The following is a 21,761-nucleotide window of genomic DNA, read 5'->3' on the forward strand; positions in this document are numbered from 1 at the left end:
GAGAACATGCACCGGTAGCTGACCGTTGGATGGACATGTTTTTCTTTGTGGGTTATTGCAGCATTCTTCGTTTTCCCTCCTCTTTCCGTGTTCTCTCGTCTACTCGCCTCATGAGTCCTCCATCCTTATCCGCTCCCTCACCTTTTCCCTCTTCCTCCCGCGTGGCACGTGACATGTGCCATCATTAAATTCATCGCTGCAGCGAAGGACAAAGCGGGTGTGCTTGCTTGCAAGGAGCGAAAAGGGACGAAAAAAAAAGAAACATGCTGGAAAGCACAGGAGCACAAGAGGACGGCTGGATATTGTGACAGCGCACGGAAGAGACCGCGAAACACGTGGGAGCCGACAATGGCGCAGCACTCTCTCTCTTGTAACCGAAGGCTGTCTCTCTGACTAGTCGCCCTTAACGTCCCTTGTGACAATGAACGCTCGCACAAGGTATTCATGCCATGCTTACCCGCACCAGCGCACGACCGCACCACTTTCTAGCCCTTCGCTTTTGTAAGCATGTATGGCGGCTTTAGAAGCGGGAGAACACTTGGTGCTAGTCTCCTCATGTGAAGTTTATTTTGTCACTTTTCTTGTGAGCTCCGAGCTGCACCAATCTGCCGTTGCCCGTTTGCTCGATCTCGTGCATCTGAGTCTGTGAGGGTGTGTGCTCGTGCTTGTGCGCGTGTGAGCATGCCTACTGCCTGAGTCGTGTTTCTACGCTGGCGGGTCGTGTGTTCTCTATCGTTTTTCTCTCCACCTCTCCCGAGGTGGCCCTTCTTTTTTTTTCTTTGCACGAGTGTGGTACACACATATACATATATACACATGTATGCATGTGTGTGGTGGCCCCTTCGTTTTATCTCTCTCTGTCGTTTCTATGCACAGCGACGTGTCTGTCTGTCTGCGCGCTTATGTGTGAGTACTTTGACCCCATTTCATGTGGCCAGCTAGGGAGAAAAGGCCATTGGCTTCGGTGTCCCTATGCATGGGAGCGGTGCCCCCCCCCCCCCCACTACCACCACGGTCACCGTCTGCGTGCCTGAGTTTGAAGTAAAAAAAACAGGAGATGTATTATTAGACGGCGACGGGAGGCGAGACGCCCGCACGCGCACACACGTTCAATGGATCACCGCACTCTCCTGTCGACTCCTTGGCAGGCATGTGGCCGACCCCTTTTGTAGGAGCGACACTGTTGCTCATGTTGCGATTGAAGTGCCCGCATAGCTCGTGCTTTGTAGCCTCTCTGTCTCTTTGACCCCTCCTCCGCCCTCTGCCCTCTTCTGTATCCCGGGCCACATCTTTCGAACGCTTCTCCTCCTCCGCTTCCCATTCACACACACACACACACACACATACAGCAGCCACCGCACGGATAGCACCACTCAATTTGGGGTTTCAAGACTCTCTGCTTCTCTCTCCCGCCCTTTCCCATATTCCGATAGTGTTGTTTGTTTGCTTGTCTTCTGTGTATGTTTCCATCCTCGCGTACTTCGTCTCTTCTCTGTTTCGCCTGCGCAGGCGTTCCCCTCTCCCTCTCTTCCTCTCTCACAAGTCGTGGGGTTTCGTGTGTGACTGTGAGCGGGTCTGCACGTACGCTGTGCCTCCGTCTCCTTCGCCCACCCTTTTACCGGTGTGGCCACTGCAGTGGTTCATTGTTAGCTTCCATCTTCGCCCATCTTTCTTGTGCGCTGATACTCCGCAAGCTCGGTCATTTGTTTCTGTCTTTTTGTGCCCGCTGTTGTGCCCTCCCCCCGTACCTCTTCCTCCTCTGCTGCGTCTCCGTAGTGCGGTGCTTGCGCTCCTTGTCCTCGTCAGTGAGAGTGGTCGTGTATTCGCACCCCGCATCGGCCTCGTGCGGGGACTTTTGTGAGTTCCTCAAACCCGTGTGTGCTTCGTTGCGTGATACAGCTCAATACTCAAGATGGCCTCCGGCACAAAGAAAAGGGAGAAGGCCGGTCACCGCCGCTCCTCGTTGTCCAACTCTGGAGACAAAAAGCCTTTGTCAGTGCCTTCGTCCTTGCCGCGGAGGCCGTCGGCGAGGGTATCTGCTTCAGCGTCCAAGCCAGCCGCCCCTTTCGCGGCTCTGCAAAGCGATGCCAAGCGCGCAGGAACCAGCGCTGCCCCTGTGCCATCGTCGGCGGTTCCTACGACCGCACAAGTCAGCTTCCCCGACACGTCTCCTGTCAGCGGTGCACGCAGTGTGCCCGCTCCTGCTGTGGCTCCGACAACAGCCAATGCGGCGCCGGACTCGCAGAACGGTATGGTCGCCGACGGCTATGGCTGGATGGGGCCCGCCGGCTACGACTCTATAGGTGCAAACGGGACAGGTACCATGGAACGCAATGGATTTGGGTCCATGGGCCCTGGCGGTTATGTCATGGGCGACGGCAGGCAGATCTACCTGGGGGGATACGGCTCAATGGGTCCGGGTGGCTACGACAGCATGAATGGCAGTGTGTCCGGCAACTACGGCTTCATAGGCGGTGGTGAAAACGTCAACCCAATGGGCTCCATGTATTGCATGGGCGGCAACCCAATGGGCTCTTGGTACGGCATGGGCGGCAACTCGATGGGTTCCATGTACGGCATGGGCGGAATGGGCTCCATGTACGGCATGTGTGGCAATCCGATGGGCTCCATGTACGGCATGGGCGGAATGGGCTCCATGTACGGCATGTGTGGCAATCCGATGGGCTCTATGTACGGCATGGGTTCCATGTACGGCTTGAGTTGCTACAACGGCATGGGTCTGGGCAGCAACGGAGCCTCCATGTACGGCATCGGCCGCACCAACAGCCGCTCGAGCTTCCGCAGCACCGGCGGCTACGTCGGCGGAGCCTTCGGCAGCCTCTGGCGTGCACCGTCAGGCTACACCTCGCGTCCTAAGCAGGACATCAGCATCCCGCCGCCGTCCTCGTCCCTTCGAGAGGAGATGCCGGAGGGAAACGGTGACACAGGAGGCACGTCGAAGGACTCAGGCGCGAAGGCCGCTGCGCGCGGCGAGGCGACTCTCGGTGCGGAGGAGGGCAAGACGCCTGCCGTGGAGGGCACGGAGGCCGACAAGAAGGACGCGGACGCAAAGGATGCGGAGAAGGGCCGCGGCCGTACCGTGCCGACGGCGATGGCGTCTTCGCACCGTCTTACGAAGCAGGTGAACGACAATGTGCACGTCATCGCCGTGGTGCCGAAGGAGTCGATGCTGAACCGCACCGACAAGTCCGTGACTGTAGGCACGACCACGTACCAGATGGACGAGGTGGCGGTGGCCCCGGTGAGTGTAGAGAAGTCGGACTTGCTGAGGGATATCGTGGAGCAGACGCACTGCGGGCACAACGTGTCCATGCTGGCTCTCTGCGGCTCTCAGCCGTACACGGCGTGTACTGACCCTATCACTGCCGTTGTCAAGCGCATGATGGAGTCGTTCGCGGAGGACAAGGCGCAGGTGACGCAGGTGAAGGCGTCGGCCGTGTCGTTCGTCGAGACTGGCAACATCATCGACCTCCTCGAGGCGAACGCGAAGCCGACGAAGCCGGAGATGGGCTCGAACCCGATCTACGGCCCGTGTGTGATGAACGCGTCAGAGAAAGACATCAAGTTGGCGGCCGAGGCTACCGATATTGTCACCAGCACTGCCGCGAAGGCGGCGAAAGAGGGTCTCGTCGTCATCACGTACAAGATCAAGCAGATCCGCCCTGTCACCACGATCGGCGCTGCGCCAGCGAAAGATGTGTATGTCTCGTCCATGTTAGTCGCCATGGTGGACGATGCCGGCATGCAGAGTCTGAAGGTAGCCGAGAAGCACGCCACAACTGAACCCGCGCTCATCTTCACCAACGCGATTGGCGGCGCCAGCCGCACCGTGGCCATTGTGCAGGTGCCGGAGAAAGATGCTGAAAAGCTGGTCGGTGGCGCCGCTGCCCACTCCCAGCACCTGCGCGAAATCAAGAACACACCGACACGCAGTGGCAACATAAAGCGCTTTATCGACTACACCGAGCGTGCAGCGGCGGCCAACACGAAGGCGTCCCCGGAGACCACAGCGAAGATAGACCGTATGCTCAAGGACGCGAAGGAGCTGCTGGCCAGGCCTGAGCAGACGCCGCTGATGGCGTACAACCTCTTTGGTAGCAACGCGTCCACGAGCCCGCCGGAGCCGGTGCCCCAAAGCGGCGAGGGTGCAGCGAAAAAGGCTGATGCGCCGGCAGCACCCGCTGCGGAGAAGCCCGCCGAAACGATCGCAGAGGCGTCTGACGCCACGCCGACCGTTACGCCAGAGTCAGAGAAGCAGGTGCGTCTTGTCGTATGCGTCGACGGCACGGCGACAATTCCGGCAGAGCGGGTGAGGGCGGATGAGGTGGTGGTCCGAGCCCATCCGGACGAAGTGCCCGAGTCAGATACGCTAAAGACGCTGCGCGCCGTTTTCGGTAACGGCCGCAACGTGGCCTTGCTCTCGGCAGAGACGCAGTCGAGTATTCCGCTCAAAGACCAGTACACATGGAAGAGCGTTGCAGACATCCTCACAAAGGCGTTTGAGTCGCCACCGGTGCAGGCGAAGGACACGTGTATTGAGCTCTTCATGTCCGTTGTGCGCAAGCGCCAGGTGCTCTGTGATCTCATGGCGAACGGCGCGGGGTCGGCGGGGCCCAAGCCCCTTGGCACGGCGTCGTCGCCGCTCTTTGGTCCGGTCCTTGTCGACACGACCCACAAGACACTGCGGCAGGCTTCAGACGTGAAGCCGGCACTCGAGCAGGCGCTGCAAGCCGCTCCGGGCCACCTCACGGAGCCTGACTCCATGATTGTCATGACGGCGGTGCTGAAGCAACTGCAAGCGAACGACGATGTGGCCGTGGCGTCCTTCATGGCTGCTTCCGGGCCGTCGGCGGCCGGCATTAGCGGCGCGATGTCGAAGAACCCGGATTACTCTCGCTCTCTCCTGTCCTACGCGATCGGCGGCCCGTGCGTCACGTCACTGCTCGTGTGCGTAGGCAGTGACGAGTCGAATGAGGCGGCCAAGAGAAGCCTGACCGACATGCATGCTCTGACCAAGCAGCCGAACCACACCAGCCGTGATGGCAGTGTAATGGCGTTCATTGACTACGCCAAGAAGGGCCTCGAGACGAATAGGCTGAAGCTGGAGATGGCCCAAGGGGAGGAGCGTGATCGGCTCACGGCGGTCTTGAAGCGGCTGCAGATCATGCACGACGACTATGACCACCTTCTCAAGTGTCGTGGGGAGAGCATGCCGGCTTACTACATGGGCGACAAGCGCGCCAGCCCGGCACCGCACATGAACGGCGGCAAGCCGGAAGACGCTACTGATGCGACTGCCTCAGCGCACGAGACGCCACAGAAGGATGTGGGCGTGAAGACGTCGGCGCCAATCCGAGTTTCTGCGGTTATCATGGACGGTGACGACGATGCCAGCGGCGCGGCTAACAAGACGCCGCTGGAAGTGACGGACAAGGAGCTGATTATCAATGAACAGCGCTACACCCCGACGGAGGTGGTACAGGTGAAGGGCGGGTCGATCCGGTCCGCCATGATGGATGAGGTGCACAAGATCGTGCTCGACGGCTACAATGCCGCCATACTGACGAGCGACGTCGGGGGCAGCACGGTGGGCATCTCGCTGGCGGTCAAGACTATCACTGCGATTTTGCGCGGCCTACCGAAAGACAGCGAGGCATTCTGGTCGGTGACCGTGTCGAAAGACAACAAGGTGAAGGACATGCTGGCCGATAACTCTCCCTACTACGATCTCCACCTCGCCACCTCACCCCTCTTTGGCAACGTGCCGTACGGCGCGAATATTGTGCCCTTCACAGAGGCGCAGGTGGAGACGATTGTGCGAGAGGTGCGCAACGAGGTGCGCGAAAAAGGTGGCGTAGGTTACATCGCCGCCGTTCTGCGCATCGTACAGTCGGACGGCGATGTCTGCGTGCCGTCCTTCCTTGTTGCCATCGCGGGGGAAAGCATCGAGGAGTACGAAAAGGTCCTCGCGACGCGCAGCAGCTCGGCACTGCTCAGCACTGCCATTGGTGGCCCGTGCAACAGCATCTACGTGGCTGGCATCCGCGGCAAATCTGGCGAGGTGGCGCAGCCAGTGCTTGAACTGGCCGCGAAGATGATGCGTGTGCGTAATGGTCCCCTCCGCAGCTGCAGCCTGAATCGCTTCATCACCCAAACGGAGCTGGCGGTGGCGGCGATGCAGCGCAAGATTGAAGCCAGTGGCGGGGCACCGAACCCACAGTTGCTGTCACAGGTTGGCCGCATTGGGACGATGCTCAAGGATGCGCAGAACATGCTGAAATCGCCAGGTGGTAGCGCGCCGGCCGTCTACAAGCGTTAACCGGGATCGCATATCCGGTGATCCACACATCATTTTTTTTTTCTTGTCGCCCCTCCCTCCTTGCAGCGCTCGCAGGTGTCTTCGGGCTGCGCCCTCTGCCTCTTTCCCATGTACCGGAGGTGCCGTGTCTGTGATTCGTTTCGTGTTTTCGCGTGCCGGAGTGGCTCTCTCTCTTTTCCCCTGCGCCTGTGTACATGTGTGTGTGTGCTGAAAAAGGGTTCACCGCCTTTTTTCTTTTTCTTCTCTGCCATATGTCTCTCTTCTGGGTGTCTGTTCATTTTTCTCCCTCTCTATGCATAAGTTCCCACTCGCACCCGCCCTACTCGGACGTCTTTCCTTTTGCTCCGTTGTATTCGCTGTTGTATGTGCCCATTCGACACCGTCGTCGTTCCTCTCCTTTTTTGTCTGCCCTTTCTGTGATTAGACTTGGTTACATTCCTTTTGCCGGGTAGAAACGGAACCCCGTCTCTCGTGCTGTGGGCCTGTGGCTCGATGTGTATTGATGCATTCCGTAGGCTGTTTCTGTCCTTTTTCATTTTTTGTTGTTGTTGTTCAGTGGCCCTCCCTTCTTCTTTCTCTAGCAGTTCTCACTCTCCTCTTTCGCATGAGGCGATATTCTCCCATCCAATGTCTTTCACCCCTCCCCTCCCCCACCTCGTCCAGCATTTCTTTCTCTCCGTCTCCCGTCCTTCTTCGCAATGTGAAAATCGAACACCGACATTAGCTCGCACCCCCGCTTTGACTGAATAACACAACAAGAGCAGAAAAGGTGCGCATAGGCACCGCAGAAACGCGAGTTGCCCGAGCCTGCGCGCATGTGTCCGAAAAAGAGGGCGCATGAAAGGCAAGGCAAAACGGGAGATGGAGGATGGGCTGTGGGGGGAGGGAGGCGGAAAGAGATTCCATAGTAGAACCAATGTGCATTCCCCGTTATATGTGCGAAGCCTTTCTTCCTTTACTCCTTATGTGTTTGTGGGCGCTCTTTATCTGATGTTGGCCGATTCTGTTTTTCTTTTTATTCGATGTGCTTATGTCTGTGAATGTCACTCCCTTCCAAGCCCCCCCTCTCCCTGTCGGTGGTGGGCCTCAACTGTGTCGTGCCGTGTCTGACTATTCGTTGAGATCTCTATGTGCTTTTCTATCTGCTTGTGTGCGCACCCTCTGTGCCCATTTCTTTTTCGACATGTGCGATAAAAGTTTGAGTGACGTTGCACTTGGTTTGCGGCTCTTTTTTTTCAGGGTTCTCTTCTGTTCAAACCGGTACGCGAGTACAGGGCACCTCATCATTGTTCCACACGGTCACCTCCCCCTTTTTTTCTGTTTGCGGGGTGGGGGTGTCCTAAAGTTGATCGGCTTTCATATACATGCTCTCGTTTTTCCTTCTCCCTTTTTTGTTGTTGTCTCGGCAATGAAGGGGAGCTCTCGTACGGTCGACTTTTTCTTTTCGACGAGCGACTCCTACACCTGTGGAGGCACTGGCTGATTTTCCTTTCCTTCTCTGAGGCATTTCGTTTAGGCTCGTAGGATTCATTGCTTGTGCGCAGTATACACGTAGCAGGCGTTTGTCTCGCGTGACTATTACGCATCTGTCATTGAGCCATCAATGCACGTGCTTTGCGAACCTCTGCCTCAAGAGATTTCCTCTCCACCGCCTCCTACGGCCGGACTAGGCGAGGTCCGATTTTCGGAGGGGGTGAGAGCGACTTGTTGCCCATGTCGTAAGTGGCCATGTATAGGCCTAAACAGGCAAATATTATGAATATCGTACACTTTTTTTTCTTCCTGCGTGTGTGTGGGTGTGCGTGTCTGCTTTACGCAGGCCACCTTCGACAACTTTGGTACAAGAAAAAACGAGAAAAGACACAAAAAGGACGAAGGCACCATCGCTAGTCCCACCCCGCGCGTATCGTGGGTAAGCCAACTGTGTCGCATGAATTGGCCTGTCGGTGGTATATATATATTTTTTCTGCCCTCCTCATTCGCATCCCCTTAACCACGCCCCCTTCCTCTTCACCCCGGCTTCGACATGGTGCCCTGACCAGACATCATGGCGAGTTTAGGCGGACCAGCGGATCGAATGAGACGGAGCGCGTCAGTCTATCCATGCGTCTCTCTGTGTGTTTGAGCGGTGTATTGTACGTGCATCAACAGAGGAAAGGGAGATTGCTTCCCCCGCGGCTACGAGCTGGGCTTAACTGGTGTTTTCATATGACCCTTGTTTGTCGCCTCCATGTCGGGAAGAGGCCAGGTAAGTGGTGTAGAAGGAGGCGGGGGGGCGGGGCGAGACTGCGGAGATAGAACCTCTACCCTTCTGTCTGTAGCCTCTTCTGTTCTCGCCGTCCCCTTGCGACTTTTCTTCCGCAGATGACTTTGGTTTGTCTCACTGTCCCTGCCTTCTCTTTCTCCTACGTTCACAATCACCTTCTTTTCCGCGCCCCCTCCCCGCCAAAACGCGCACGTAATTGGTACAGCACTGGCATTTCCTCTCATGTATAGTTATATAAACATACACCTCCTCAGTGCGCTTCATTCTCCCGCTGTCTGTCTCTCTCGCTCTCTCCCCGTCGCCTTCCTCTCCACACACGCGCACAGCGCAGCACATTTTCTCGCTAACGCGTTCCCTACTCCCCTTCGCCTCTCTTGTCGCAGTCATGAGCGCCATTGTTCCCCCTCCGCCGTCGGGCTCCATTCTGCAGAAGCAGAGCAGCTTTTCGCGACCGAAGGCGAACAGTGCCGCCGCCATCACATCCGGAACCGAGACTCACGGCGCAGGCGGTGCGCCTGCTGCCAATGGCCAATCAACAGTACCGAGTGCTGCCGCTCAGAAGCCAGCCATGACGCTGCACCGCCCCGACCCCGCTGGCGCCCCCCTGGCTGCCGCCCCACTTGCTGGCGGTCCCCCCGCTGTATTCCCGGGGCCTCCGGCTGGCGCACCAAAAAAGCAGCCTGGCGTTGCGCCCGTCGGTTACCCTAATCAGCCCGCGGCGCCGCCGGGCATGTGGGGGCCCAAAGGTCAAATTGCCCCCGGTTCTCTGGGCATGACTCCTGCGCCGGGAGTGAGGCACGTTGCACCCCCTCCGGCTGTTCCGCCGGCGACTTCTCCGGCCGCTGCCGCGCAGCCACCCCAGCCGCCCAGCATGGCTCGCCACAACAGTATGAACGGCAAGGCCTACGGCTCCATGGGTGGCGGTTTTGGCTCTATGGGGGCGGGCCAGATGGCTGGGTCTGCCTACGGCGTCATGGGTGCCCCATACGGCTCCATGGGCGCCGGCTACGGTAGCATGAACGGGAACGTGAATGGCGGCGGCAGCGCGTACGGCGCCATGGGCGGCCAGGGGGCCAGCCTCTATGGATCCATGGGCGGGGAGAACAACATGGGCTCGTTGGCGGGGAGCCAAATGGGATCGATGTACGGCATGGACGGCCCTGGCTCCATGATAGGCGGCTCCATGATGATGCCGATGAGCTCCATGTACGGCATGGGAGGCCCGGTGGGCTCGATGTACGGCATGGGCGGAATGAGCACGATGGGTATCGCGGCGCAGTGGGGCAGCCTTGCCAACATGAGCATGGGCGGCCACGGCAGCCAGGTGAAGCGCAGTAGGATCTCGAGCGGCTACGGCGGCTTCGTGCCCGAGGCAACTCGCGTGGACATTGACAAGCTGTGCCCGGAAATCGGCACCTTCGAGAATGCCAAGGACCTGCCACGCAGCGGCAAGCGCGGCGGCAACCACCTGTACAGCCGTGGCAAGCACGAAAAGCCGGTGGCGACGGGCAACTCTACCGTGACAGCCTTGACTATCCGTCGCAAGTCCGACGTCAAGTTGGGCAGCGGCGCAGCCAGTGCCAGCAACGGTGCGACCACTCACTCGGAGGCCAAGGTGAGCCGCGGGGCGTCGCGTGCGTTACCGTCTACGGCGACTGGTGGCAACGGGGCCGCCAGCAAGCTGCGCGCGAAGGTGCCATCGAACTACAACGTGCACTCGCTCATTCTGGTTGAGAAGGCCACCGGCGCCGATGTGACCACTGTGAAGGACCCCAGTACTGTCGTCTTCGAGAAGGACGGCAGGAAGGAGACGTTCGAGGTGGACGAGGCCCTGTCGCTCGCCTCGGCGAAGGACGACGTTGACTCGGTGCTTCTTTCGGAGCTGCGCGGCAACTGGTTCAATGGTCACAACTCGGCACTTATGCTGTGCGCCGGTAAGGGCAGGGTCGAGGCAACGCAGGACGTGGCGCGCCAGTTTCTGCGCAAGTGCGTGGAGCGCCTGGAGAAGAACGAGACGGACATGGCTGTCAAGTTCGACATCACGATGACGATGGTGTCGCTCCGCTGTGCCGACCAGTGCTGCGACCTCCTCAAACCTGGCGCCGCGTACGAGAAGGTGATGATGGGCTCGTCGCCCGTGTACGGCCCATGCCTACTGGAGCTGGAGACGAAGGTGCACAAGACAGCGAGCGAGTGCGTCAGCTCCTTCGACGCCGGACTGAAGAACGCCAAGGAGGAGAAAGAGATCGTTGCCGCTTTCTTCGTTCTCAAGACGATCAAGAAGACGGGTTCAGAGGAGGAGGTTCACTTGTCCTCCCTGTGCATCGCACTCTGTGGCGAGACGGTGGCGCACAAGACAGATATTCGCGACAAGGCTGCGTCGTCGCCGCACCGCCTTTTTCGCTACGCCGTCGATGGCGCCTGCGTCACCGTAAGCGGCCTGTGCATTACCTCGAAGGATGTGGACGCCCGCGAAGGTCTCGAGGTGGAGCGCAAGATGCGCGAGGTGAAGAACCAGCCGCCGCGCAGCGGTAACGTGAAGCGCTTCGTGGACTACACGTACAAGGAGATCATGCGCCAGAAGGAGAAGTTGGAATCCGCGACCGGGTCGGAAAAGAAGACGTGTGAGGCGCAGATTGAACGGATGGAAGAGATGGTCAAGGACGCTAAGGAGCTCCTCACGTCGCCCGAGAAAACGCAGCCGAAGGGCTACTCCATGGGCCGCTAAAGCGCTTCCAAGCGACGAGAAGCTGGCGCGGCGACGTCGTGAATACATCACCCCCTTCCTTCCCGGGTGCCCCTGCGCCCTTTTGCTGTTTTTTCCATTCCGTCCTCCCGGTGCGTGCGTGCGTGTGCGCAGTGGCGCAGAGGGATGGTGGGGAACGCCCCGGCTGGAGGCTGACCAAGGCATGCGCACATCCGCGGCAAATGATGTATCGCCTCCTCTTGGCGTTGGTTCATTTATTCCCGCCTGCTCCCTTCTTTTCCTGGCATAACAAAACATCGTCCGTGTCATGCGTCTCTCTCTCTTTCTCGCTTCATTGTCATCGTTGGCATCGTGATGGTGGGCACGAGCCTCACATGTAGGCGTGGATGTCCTCGTTGTAGTTGTCTGTGTATGTTGTTCTTGCGTGACCGACGCACCCACACTTTGTATGGGAAGCCATTTTTTTTTCGTTGCGGCCCTTCCTTCTTCGATTCGGTTGGTCGTATGTGCACAGTCCTCTCCATGGGCCCCTCCCTTTCTTGCCCACTACTTTACTCATTTTCACCTTCATTGTGTCTCTCACGTCTGTTGTGCGTTGGCTTGTTGTCGTCGTGTATCTCGTTGAGCTTTCCCGTTCCTCCTCTGATGAGCGCTCCGCCCCACTCTTCCCCTCTCACTAGTCCCACGGCGTTGCCGAACTTCCACCCTACGCACCTTCGTTTGGTGTGTTGCACCGCAAACCTTGAGGTCTTCTCTCGTGTTCTCCTCTCGCATTTGCCAGCGCCGCACCCCGAACAACAAAAAACAAGATGCAGTGATAACGAGGCATGCATGTGGGAGGACAGGGACAAGCAAAACGAAAAAAAAGGTTAGGAAAGTGAGAGGAGTGAGAAAGAGTGCTGATGTGTTTGCACACGTGGTGGCGAACCGTGTATTTGTGGAGCCCACATTCATCTCCCCCTCCCTCCTCCCTCCCCTCCCTAAGCACACAGACAGACACGTTTTTTTCGGTTTCTTTCACGTCCAAGTATTTACTCTCTGTTCACGGTATGTGTTAGGTAATGCGCGACTGTGTTGATGTGTGAGGACTCTCTTGCGCGTTCTTTTTTTTCGTTGTTGTTGAACATCATTATATCGTTTTTCGTCCTTTACTTACTTTGTTTTTTTTCTCCCACCTCCACCTTGCATGCTCGTGAGCCCGCACGTGTGCGTGTGTGTGTGTGGAAGAGGCATGTCCGGTACAGCCTATTCATCTCTAAGGTCCTTTTCATCCTCCTTTCCTCTCCTACCACTCCACATACTTAGCCGCCCATGAACATGCGATGAGGAAAAAAAAATTAGCAAGGAAACTCAAGGGGTGAGGCGCGGAGACGCTGAGTTATCCCCTTCCTCTCTATCTCGCAGCATTGTTCTTCCCTTCGCTTGTGAATTATTCTCTTGCTGCCATTCCCACTGTGCGCATGTGTATCTGAGGTGGCATTGTCCCTTCACCTTTCCCCTTTTCGGCGTCTCTTCCTTTTCCGTTTGTATTACTCTCGACTCGTGAGAGAGATCTTCTACCAATGAGCACCCCAGCACGCCCCCCTTCCCCACCACCGGCACGACAGGCGTGACCGCCACCCGCCCTCGAGGAGGACCGTAGACGCGGCCCGCTTGTATGGTGGCGTGCGGCCCCGCCGAGTGTGTTTGGCGCCGGTCGCGCCGCACGCACAGGAGGAGCAGGCGATGAAGGGGCGGGGCGAGCGTGCGGGACGCATGGCGCGATTCGATGGGCGGAGGTGTCGTCCTAGGGGAGGGGTATTTGTCGCCAGTGCGACAGAGCTAGGTGAACTGTGGCTGCATGCCGATGCTTGTCGACATGCTCGTGTTGGGGCTGACACACGCCAAGAATAAAAAGAATGGCGCTACTGTTGTCTTTTATATTATTATTATTCGTTCTTGTCATTCGGATGTCCTCAGCTTCTTCTATTTCAATGTTGTGTTGCGCTGCGTTCTTTTTTTTCCTTTTGCGTATGTCCATGTGTACTTCCTGTGCTCTTGTCTCTCTTTTGTTGTTTCGTCGAGGTATTGGTGTGGGGGTGCGGACATGTCCGCTTGGGGGGCGAACGTCTCTGTGAATATTCGCCTCTCCTCCCCTTTCCATCTTTTTTTCATAAATTCGTTTTTCGTTTTCCTCTTTAGCTGCTGCCTGCTTCAACACCTCTACTCTTCCGTCTCTCTCGCTTTTGCTCTCTTAGTTCTCCCTGCATCTTCTTGAGTTTCTCTGTTTTCGTGTCTCTCACGTCAGGCCGAGACGTCCGTCAATGGCTATACCGGTTCTTGCGGGGAAAAGCGATGACAACGCTTATTGCATCTCGCGGCAGCCGCTGACGGCGTCTCTGTGGGTGGGGTGTCCGTGCGCGTGCATGTGATATGTCCGCCTGCTCCTTTTGTATTTCTCTCGCTTCTCTCGTCTACTGTATTCACTTTTTCCTTCTTCTCGAATCTCTTGGTATGCATACGCCTCAATGCATATGTGCGTGTCTTGGAGTCTTTATGTATGCTCACGAGCCAGAACTGATATTGCTGAATATTCTGCGCATTTCCGTGCCTTCTCTCAAGATGCGCGTATGTGTGTGTGGTTACATGGTGTTACCATGGGTACCTCCTCCTTTTATATTTTGTTTTCTTGCTGATAATCTTTATGTGTCTCCTGTTCCGCTTCATTCCCGTCAGTTTTGCTTCTTTGGGTGGTGGTGGGTTGACTTTATTCTCTTCACGTTCCAGTACGCTCTCTTCCTCCCCTCTCCTGGCCATGCGCACCCCTTGTCTGTTTCCATGCCGACGTGTGCGTATGTGGGGCTGTGCGTTTTGTTTGCCTTATGGCTTCAGGCTCGATTTTCTCTTCATCGCTGCCTTACATTTCTTTGTATGTGTTGTGCTTTGAGATGTCTCGATGATGTTTCATTGCGTGTGCTGAGTTGCTGAGAAATGCCATCCATGAAGAAAAAAAGACACCGAGGGACACAAGAGTCGCCTGACCCCCCCCCCCATCCCGCCACCGTCTCTTCGCCTTTCCACCATCACGGCAAAGAGACAAAACAGCATCGGCCACCGCGAAATCAAAAAGAAATGGTGGGCTCCGGGTGGACCTCCCTCCCTCCCCCCCGCCACATACTTTCTCTCCACATGCGCAGACGGTGATTGACTGCCGTCTCCTCTCTCTCTCTCCGTCCAGCCTCCCTCCCTTGTGACGATGGGGAAGAGCCCTTCGACGTGAGGGATATGGAAGCGTGCGATGGAAAAGAGGGGGAGCACAACAAGTTTGCGTCCACGCACGTGTACTGCTAACATTGCACCCCGTCCCCCCTACTTGTCCTGCATGGAGGCATGCAACGGCTCTCTCTCCTTGTGTTTCTACTCTCCCCTTTATCCTCTCCTCCACTCTCTCTCCACGATGGCATCTGCATATATATGTATATATATACATATATATGTGCGTCATTCCCAGTGTGCTCTCTCATGTTGTCTACCCCTGAAAACACCAGCAAGCAAACATCCCTCACCACCTGCCCCACCCCGCCCTCCTTCATCCTCTAGTCGCGTTTTTTCTTGTTCTCCTATTCCGTTGTGCGTGGATCGCACCCACGCAGGCCTCGCCCACCGCCCCCTTCGCGGTGCAGCGTATCAAAGGACATCCTGCCTCCTCCCCTCCTGCACACGTGAGCGGATTCACCTCTTCATCGTTCTCTTTTGTTTTTCTTTCGTGTCGCTGTTGTGAGCTGCATCTCTACCCCCTCCCCCCTCTCGACGGTTGTCATTTTCCGGCTCGTCACTGCCGTGCCCCCTCCCTTTTTTTTCTTCGCTGGGCTTTGTTGTCACGGGCAAGCCAACCTGTGAACCGTTCCCTCGCTTGATTATCTTTCTCTGTGCGTCTCCGCTGTCATCATCTTTTAGGCATATCGTTTGCGTTCCACACACGGGGTCAAGCTGATCTACTTCCCCCCTCCCCACGACCACGCTTGCATGCCAACGCACCGGCAGCAGGTGTAGCGACACACTACATCGTAGAACACTTCCCCCTCCTATCCGCGCTCGACAGATTGGCGTTTCTACATCAAGAACCATGAGCCACACCAAGGCATCCAGCTCTACCAGCAAGAGCAAGTCCTCTTCCAGCAAGCATCCGCCGAGCGGCGGCTCAGACCGCCACAAATCGAGCAGCAAGCACTCGGATCGCGCATCGTCGTCGTCTGGCAGGCATCACCAGTCGTCATCGTCCTCTGGCAAACACCGCTCCTCGGGCCGGTCCTCGGCGGAGCAAAAACTCTCCGCCTCTTCGAAGCCGGTCGCGCCAGCGCCGACGGAGGCCTCGTCGACGACCGCTGTCTCACGCCCCGCCGGTGCGGCTCCAAAGCCCGGGTCTGCCGTGACACCAAGCAGTCCTTCAAAGCCCACCACCTCTAATGCGATGGCAGCCGGCACGGCGCTGTCTTCGCTTCACACGCTCTCCAGCGTTCCTGCGAACGGTGCCCCTGGTACCACGCCAAGCTCTGCCACCAGGTCGAACGGTTTCGCACAAGGTGGTGTTCCGCCAAATATCCAGCCCATCGGAGGGTCTATGAGGGAAGCCTCGAACGGCATGTATGGGTTGGGTGCCGCGAGCGGCTACGGCGGCACGGGCGGTGCTCGGAATGGCGTGGACGGCTTTGGCTTCATGGGGCCCGGCTGCATGAGCAACTATGGCAGTATGGGCGTCAACCAGAACGGTATGGCCAGCGGCTTCGGCTCCATGGGTGGGGGCCAGGACTGCATGGGTGGCTACGGCTCTATGGCTGGCGGCGGTCCAGACGGCATGAGTGGCATGGTCGGTCCGATGGGTTCCATGTACGGCATGGGCGGCAACCCGATGGGCTCCATGTACGGCATGGGCGGTTCGATGGGCTCCATGCTGGGTCCGATGGGGTCGATGTACGGCATGGGCGGCAACCCGATGGGCTCCATGTACGGCATGGGCGGCATGGGCTCCATGTACGGCATGGGCGGCATGGGCGGCATGGGCTCCATGTACGGCATGGGAGGAATGGGCTCCATGTACGGCATGGGTTTTGGCAGCATGTACGGCGGCAGCTACCACAGCTTGGTGGATGCGGGGTCTCGCTGTGCTAGCTTCCTCAACAGGAACGACCTGATTCGTGCCGATGTGAAGCCTCTGAACAGCGACAAAAACGGCGGCTTTGGCGAGAAGGATGCTAAGAGTGCTGACAACAAGAAGGATGGGGACAAAAAGAACAGCAAGGGCCGCGAAGTCAAGCTCGAGGAGGCCAAGGGCGACGCCAGGGACCCCAAGGCGGCGAAGAGGGAGGTGGCTGACAAGAGGGAGGTGACTGACAAGAGGGAGGTGACTGACAAGAAGGAGGTGACTGACAAGAAGCCGTCCGTGGAGGCGAAGCCTGCGGACACCAAGGACACCAAGGAATCCGACAAAAAGGAGGTAAAGGACAAGAGCGGAGAGAAGAAGGACAGCGAGGCGCCAGTGGCCAAGACTGACGGTCCCCTGAAGTTCAGCGGCACCAAGATCCGCAGTCTCGCGCTTGTCTGCAAGTCTGGCAAGGAGGCGAAGGTGACCGTGAAGGGCAGGGACACCGTTGTCATGGAGGACAGGGAGACGAAGCTCGACGAGGCCATTCTCATCGAGGGCCCGAAGAAGCCAGTGGAAGCAGCTGCGCTATCGGAGGTGCGCAATCAGTGGGTGGTGGGCCACAACGCCACCATCATGATCGGCAGCGACGCAACGCGACGCACGCAGGCGGTGGATTTCATGTGTGAGTACCTGTCCACGTGCACGGGCAAGTTGGCCGCCAGCGGTGAGTACTTCAACATCTACGTCACGATGACGGCGCTCGAGGGCTCGGATAAGGGCCGCGACCTGCTGAAGGACGACGCCGCCATTGGGAAGCTTGCGCTCGCGTCGTCTCCGGTGTACGGTCCGGCGCTGAACAACATGACGACGAAGGAGGTGAACACGAAGGAGGCGATGGAGGCGGTGCTCAAGGAGGGCATGAGGCGCGCCAAGGAGGGTGAGATAGTCTGCAGCTACCTAGTTCTGAAGCAGTGCCGCAAGAGCAGCGCCGGTCTGATGGTGTACCTTTCCTCCCTGAACGTCACGTTCGTTGGCCCGAACGTGGAGCATCTCATCGGCCTCAAGGCCAAGAAGCCGGAGGAGCCGTGCCGCCTCTACCGCTACTCCGTCGGCGGCGGCAGCCATACCATGTGTGTCGGTTTCGTCAGCGACGACGAGGCCTCTGCGGCCAAGGTCTTCGATGCGCTCAGGGAAATGCGCGAGGTTGAGAACACCGAGCCTCGCAGCGGCAACGTGAAGCGCTTTATCGAGTACACAAAGAAGGAGATCCCGAGGTGCAGGGAAAAGATCTCCTCGGCGACGGAGGAGGGCAAGAAGGCAGACTACGAGACGATGCTGAAGCGGATGGCGATGATGCTCAAGGACGCTGAGGACATCGAGAAGGACCCGAAGGCGGCCGCCCCGAGGGCGTACGTGTAAAGACGCCAATAGGGGAACGAAGAAAAAAGCGCCACCAAAAGGAGATGAGAACATTCGATGCGCGAATGCCAAATGCGAAACGGACGGGCGTGAGAGTTGAAGAACGTTGCACGTGCCTCGACACCTTTTTCTTTATTATTGCCCATACTCTTGTGCGCATTCGACGGTGCATGATGTGCAGATCTGTGTGTGTGTGTGCCTCAGTAGCGCGTGTGAGCTGTTCCTACTCGTGAGCCAGGTTTGGCCGCACTTTCTTGTTTCTTTGTGTCTCTATAACCCGGTTCTGTTTGTATGTGTTTCGCTTTGCGCGCCTTTCTCCTCCAGGCTTTCCTTTTCACGGGCCGCGGCCAGCATGTGTCTTCGCCAAAGTCACGTGACGTTCGCCGTTTCCTCTCTCTGGGCGTCGTTGCCGTGCATTTTCGATGTGTGTAGTGTGGGTTGACCTGAACAAACTGAAGAGGGTCGCCGGTCGTGAAAGGGGCTCTGAAGGGGAAGACAGAGGGTCGCTCAAAATCCACCAAGCAGTTGTGGAGCACGTCGGATAATGAGCTAGAGCCAAGAAAAAAACATCCTACGCTTATTGTATTTCACAAAGATGGGGTAGATGTGGAGTCACCCACACCGCAGTAGGTTACCTTGGATGTGTCGATGTCGGGGCCTCTCTATCACCGCAGCAGTGTTTTTGCTGTCCCGCTCCCGTCGTTGTTCTTCCGCATTCCGCCCACTCCCTCTCCCATCACCACATCTATCGGTCCTGTTTCTTTCTGTTCTTCTCCGCGTTGATCTCCGTGTGCCTCCCTACTTCTTATGTGTTGGCTCTTCTGTTTGTGGTTCCCCCCTCCTCAAGGTTATGCCACGCTCTCTGTCTGTCTCTCTCTGTGTCTCTGTGCGTGTGCTCGTTTCCCTTACTGTTGCGGTGACGGATGCTGAATGCCGGTGTTTCGTCTAGCACACACGGGTGTCTACATCTACACGCACGTACCTGTAGCCGTGTTGATGTATATATTTCCTTCTCCCTGTCCCCTCCTCCCTCCCTCTCTGTGTGCGCTTCATCTTCCATTCCCTTTTTGTTTTGTAAGCGCTTTTGTTGTCATGAATCTCCCTTTGCGTGCCGGATGGGTTCTGAACCCTACTGTCGAGTATACACGGCGCGCTCTCGCCTCCGTGTGCGTGGGCTTGTGATGCAGCCGTCACCCCGGGCACTGTTTTACCGCCCCTCAAAGTCCTCTTTTTGGCATCGCCATGGCGCGCGCACAACCACAGACAAAAACGTACATACCCTCCCTTCCTTTTCTGTCGGCACCCGGTTACGTGTTGTGAGTCCCTCCATCGTTTATTTCTCTCTCGCGTGGTCTTGTTTCCCATCACTTTGATCTCTCTTCCTCTTTGCACTTATTATGCTTCTGTTTTCTATGCGCGCCGATCACTCTAGTGATGGCCATCGCAGCCCTTCAGTTGTTGACATGTGTCCACATGGCGCTCATCCTTGTCTCGCTCGTGACCGCGCGCTCTCTTTGTCGTATTTTTTCCCCCTTCCTTCTGTCCTTTCCTTTCTGCCCGGACAGATTGTTGTGCATATTCATGGCAGAAATTGGTGACCAGGATGCACTCCCCTCCGCCCAACAGTCACACTCAGCACAAAAAAAAACAGACCCGCCCGAGTGTGCACACGAGCAGGCGAGCCCTGTCATGCAAGGGAGCTTACACTTGGGCAGACCCATGTGTGCGTGCGCGCGATGTGTGTGATGTGAGTAGACATGTCCTTTCTTCTCTTTCTCTCCGAGCTCCCCCCTTCCCCTTTGTTGAGCGTGATGGCGTTGGTCGCTATTTTTTCCTTTTTTGTTGTTTGCCGCCTATCTTGTGCTGTTCTCTCTCCCTCTTGATCATATTTACTGTTGTTCGTCAGCGCCTTTCACTCACCTGTGCGATCCCTCTCCTTTTCCCTTGTTTTTTTGTGCTGTGGGCCTCGCGGTCTCGTGCAGTGCGCGTTCATGGGTGCGCATCTGCGCCGGTGAACGAGTTCAGGGAGATGCGCAAGACGTTGGACAGAACCTGTGAACACCCCTTTTGCCTCATTTCCACTATTGCTTTCTCTGTGCATGAGTGTCATCCAGCTCCGCCACTGGGTTTCATTTGTGAGCACATCAGATTTTCCCATCCTACGCGCAGTCACATCTCACACACACACACGGACGTCAACAACACCATCACTCCACCTCTTCTCAAGCCGGTCTTGCAGGGACACGCATTCGTTGTCTATGAATTCACGTTGTGCATGTTTTTCGGCATATGTGCATATAAGATTTCCCTCATGCGATACGTAACCATCTCGTATGTGCCTCCTAACTCACCCTAAGTTGCAGTGCCTCTCTCTCTTCCACACACACGCTCGCTGCCCTCGCCCCTTTTCTGGTGACGGCCTCTTTTCCCTCCCCTCTTCCCCAACAAAAGTTGCCGTTCCAACGCCTTCCATTCTGGTCTTGCCGCACTGTTTCTCATACCTGCTCACCACCATCATACAGGTGTGGAGGGAGGCAATCATGTAGAACCACCACTATACCGCAACAGGAAGAGCACATCACTCGGATATACGCAAGTGCCTCTTCTGCTATGTGAACATTTTATTTTTCTATATTCTGTGTGTGTCTCCCTCTTTTACGTGACGTGCGCGTGCGCGTGTAGGGGCAGTTTTGCCTCTGCATCTCGCGCTCTTTCTCTTGGCCCCGTCTTCCTGCGCCGCCGTTATGTACTTCATTGTTTTCCCATGTTCTCCTTTGGCGTTTCACCATTACCTTTTGTTTTGTGCCCAGAGAGGGCGGGTGGGAGGGCACATCAGCGGCGAGAAGGGAATCATGACACACCTGCTTGTTTATTTGTGTGTCTCATGGGAGGATATGGCAAGCAGGTCATGTAGACTCGCACACAGATGTGTGCGCATCACCATGCATTACGTTCATCTTTCTTTTTTTTTCTTTATTACGTGCTTGTCGACTTCGTGTGCCTCTCGCTTTCTTCTGGACATATTCTTCTCCGTTCTTCTTGTGCTTCTACCCGCCGTATATATTTCTTCCATCGGGTCTGATCTCTGTGCGCGCCTGTGTGTTGGAAGGGGAGGTACACACACACATACATGTATATATATATATGTACGTGGTATGTGTGCATGCGTTTATTCATTCCTTTTGTTTTCGTTTTGTTGTTGCTGTACGGTGCGATCACTGCGCTCGTGCAAGCCTGTTTCCGTTTTCACCCTGCAGGCATCACCAAGAGCAAGGCAAGAAAGGTAAGCAAGGAGAAGATGAGGCAAGTGGCAAGCAAAGCAAAACCTCGAAGAGACCAGGCCAGGAGGAATAGGAAGGGATGCGATGGAGGGAGGCTGATGGAGAAGGGGAGACGCAGAAGGATTTCAACTGTAAAGAGGAAAAGGGTGAAAAAAGAAACAAGAAAAACGAAGAGGGGGGGGGGGGAACGGGGGCTTTATGCAAGAGTGGTTTCTCTGCCGACGAGACCGCAGACATACATGTGTACCTGTCTCAGACAGCCATGGGAAAAGGGGAAGCAGAGAGATCCAAATAGGCACGAGCTCCCCTTTTGCCATCCCTCCCTCTGCCCCCTTCCACCTCCTTTTTCCCTCCCCTTTATTTGATTTCTGCGTTCGTCGCTCTCTCCGCTTCGTTAGCATCTTTTTTTTTCGTTTCTGTTTTGCTGTTGCTCGATGTACGTGCTTATTTACATTACGTGCGCGAGGAGGGTGGGTGGGGGGGGCGACAGGCCCGTACACACACCAAAAGGAAGATGAACGCTACTCGCATTCTTCTTCGTCTTCGCTCCTCCTCGTTTTGCGTGTTGTATGCACCGCCTACACGTCTGTGTCTGAGGTTGTGTCCATGTGCTCATGTTTTTATCG

At 56.7% G+C, this 21,761-nt stretch overlaps 3 protein-coding genes across 3 annotated transcripts; all 3 read left to right on the forward strand.

The window, feature by feature from the left end:
• Positions 1–2,251: 2,251 nt before the first annotated feature.
• Positions 2,252–6,340, forward strand: LMXM_32_2930 (conserved hypothetical protein; the record flags this gene model as incomplete). The annotated part of the gene is made up of 1 exon (XM_003878503.1): positions 2,252–6,340. One exon carries the CDS (start codon positions 2,252–2,254, stop codon positions 6,338–6,340), a length of 4,089 nt encoding a protein of 1,362 aa, XP_003878552.1.
• A 3,038-nt stretch (positions 6,341–9,378) lies between these two features.
• Positions 9,379–11,334, forward strand: LMXM_32_2940 (conserved hypothetical protein; the record flags this gene model as incomplete). The annotated part of the gene is made up of 1 exon (XM_003878504.1): positions 9,379–11,334. One exon carries the CDS (start codon positions 9,379–9,381, stop codon positions 11,332–11,334), a length of 1,956 nt encoding a protein of 651 aa, XP_003878553.1.
• Positions 11,335–15,913: 4,579 nt separating this feature from the next.
• Positions 15,914–17,854, forward strand: LMXM_32_2960 (conserved hypothetical protein; the record flags this gene model as incomplete). The annotated part of the gene is made up of 1 exon (XM_003878505.1): positions 15,914–17,854. The coding sequence occupies one exon, from the start codon at positions 15,914–15,916 to the stop codon at positions 17,852–17,854; it is 1,941 nt and encodes a 646-aa protein (XP_003878554.1).
• Between the last annotated feature and the right edge of the window lie 3,907 nt (positions 17,855–21,761).

Source organism: Leishmania mexicana, chromosome 32, assembly GCF_000234665.1.
Source record: "Leishmania mexicana MHOM/GT/2001/U1103 complete genome, chromosome 32".
In the NCBI taxonomy this organism is placed as follows: domain Eukaryota; phylum Euglenozoa; class Kinetoplastea; order Trypanosomatida; family Trypanosomatidae; genus Leishmania; species Leishmania mexicana.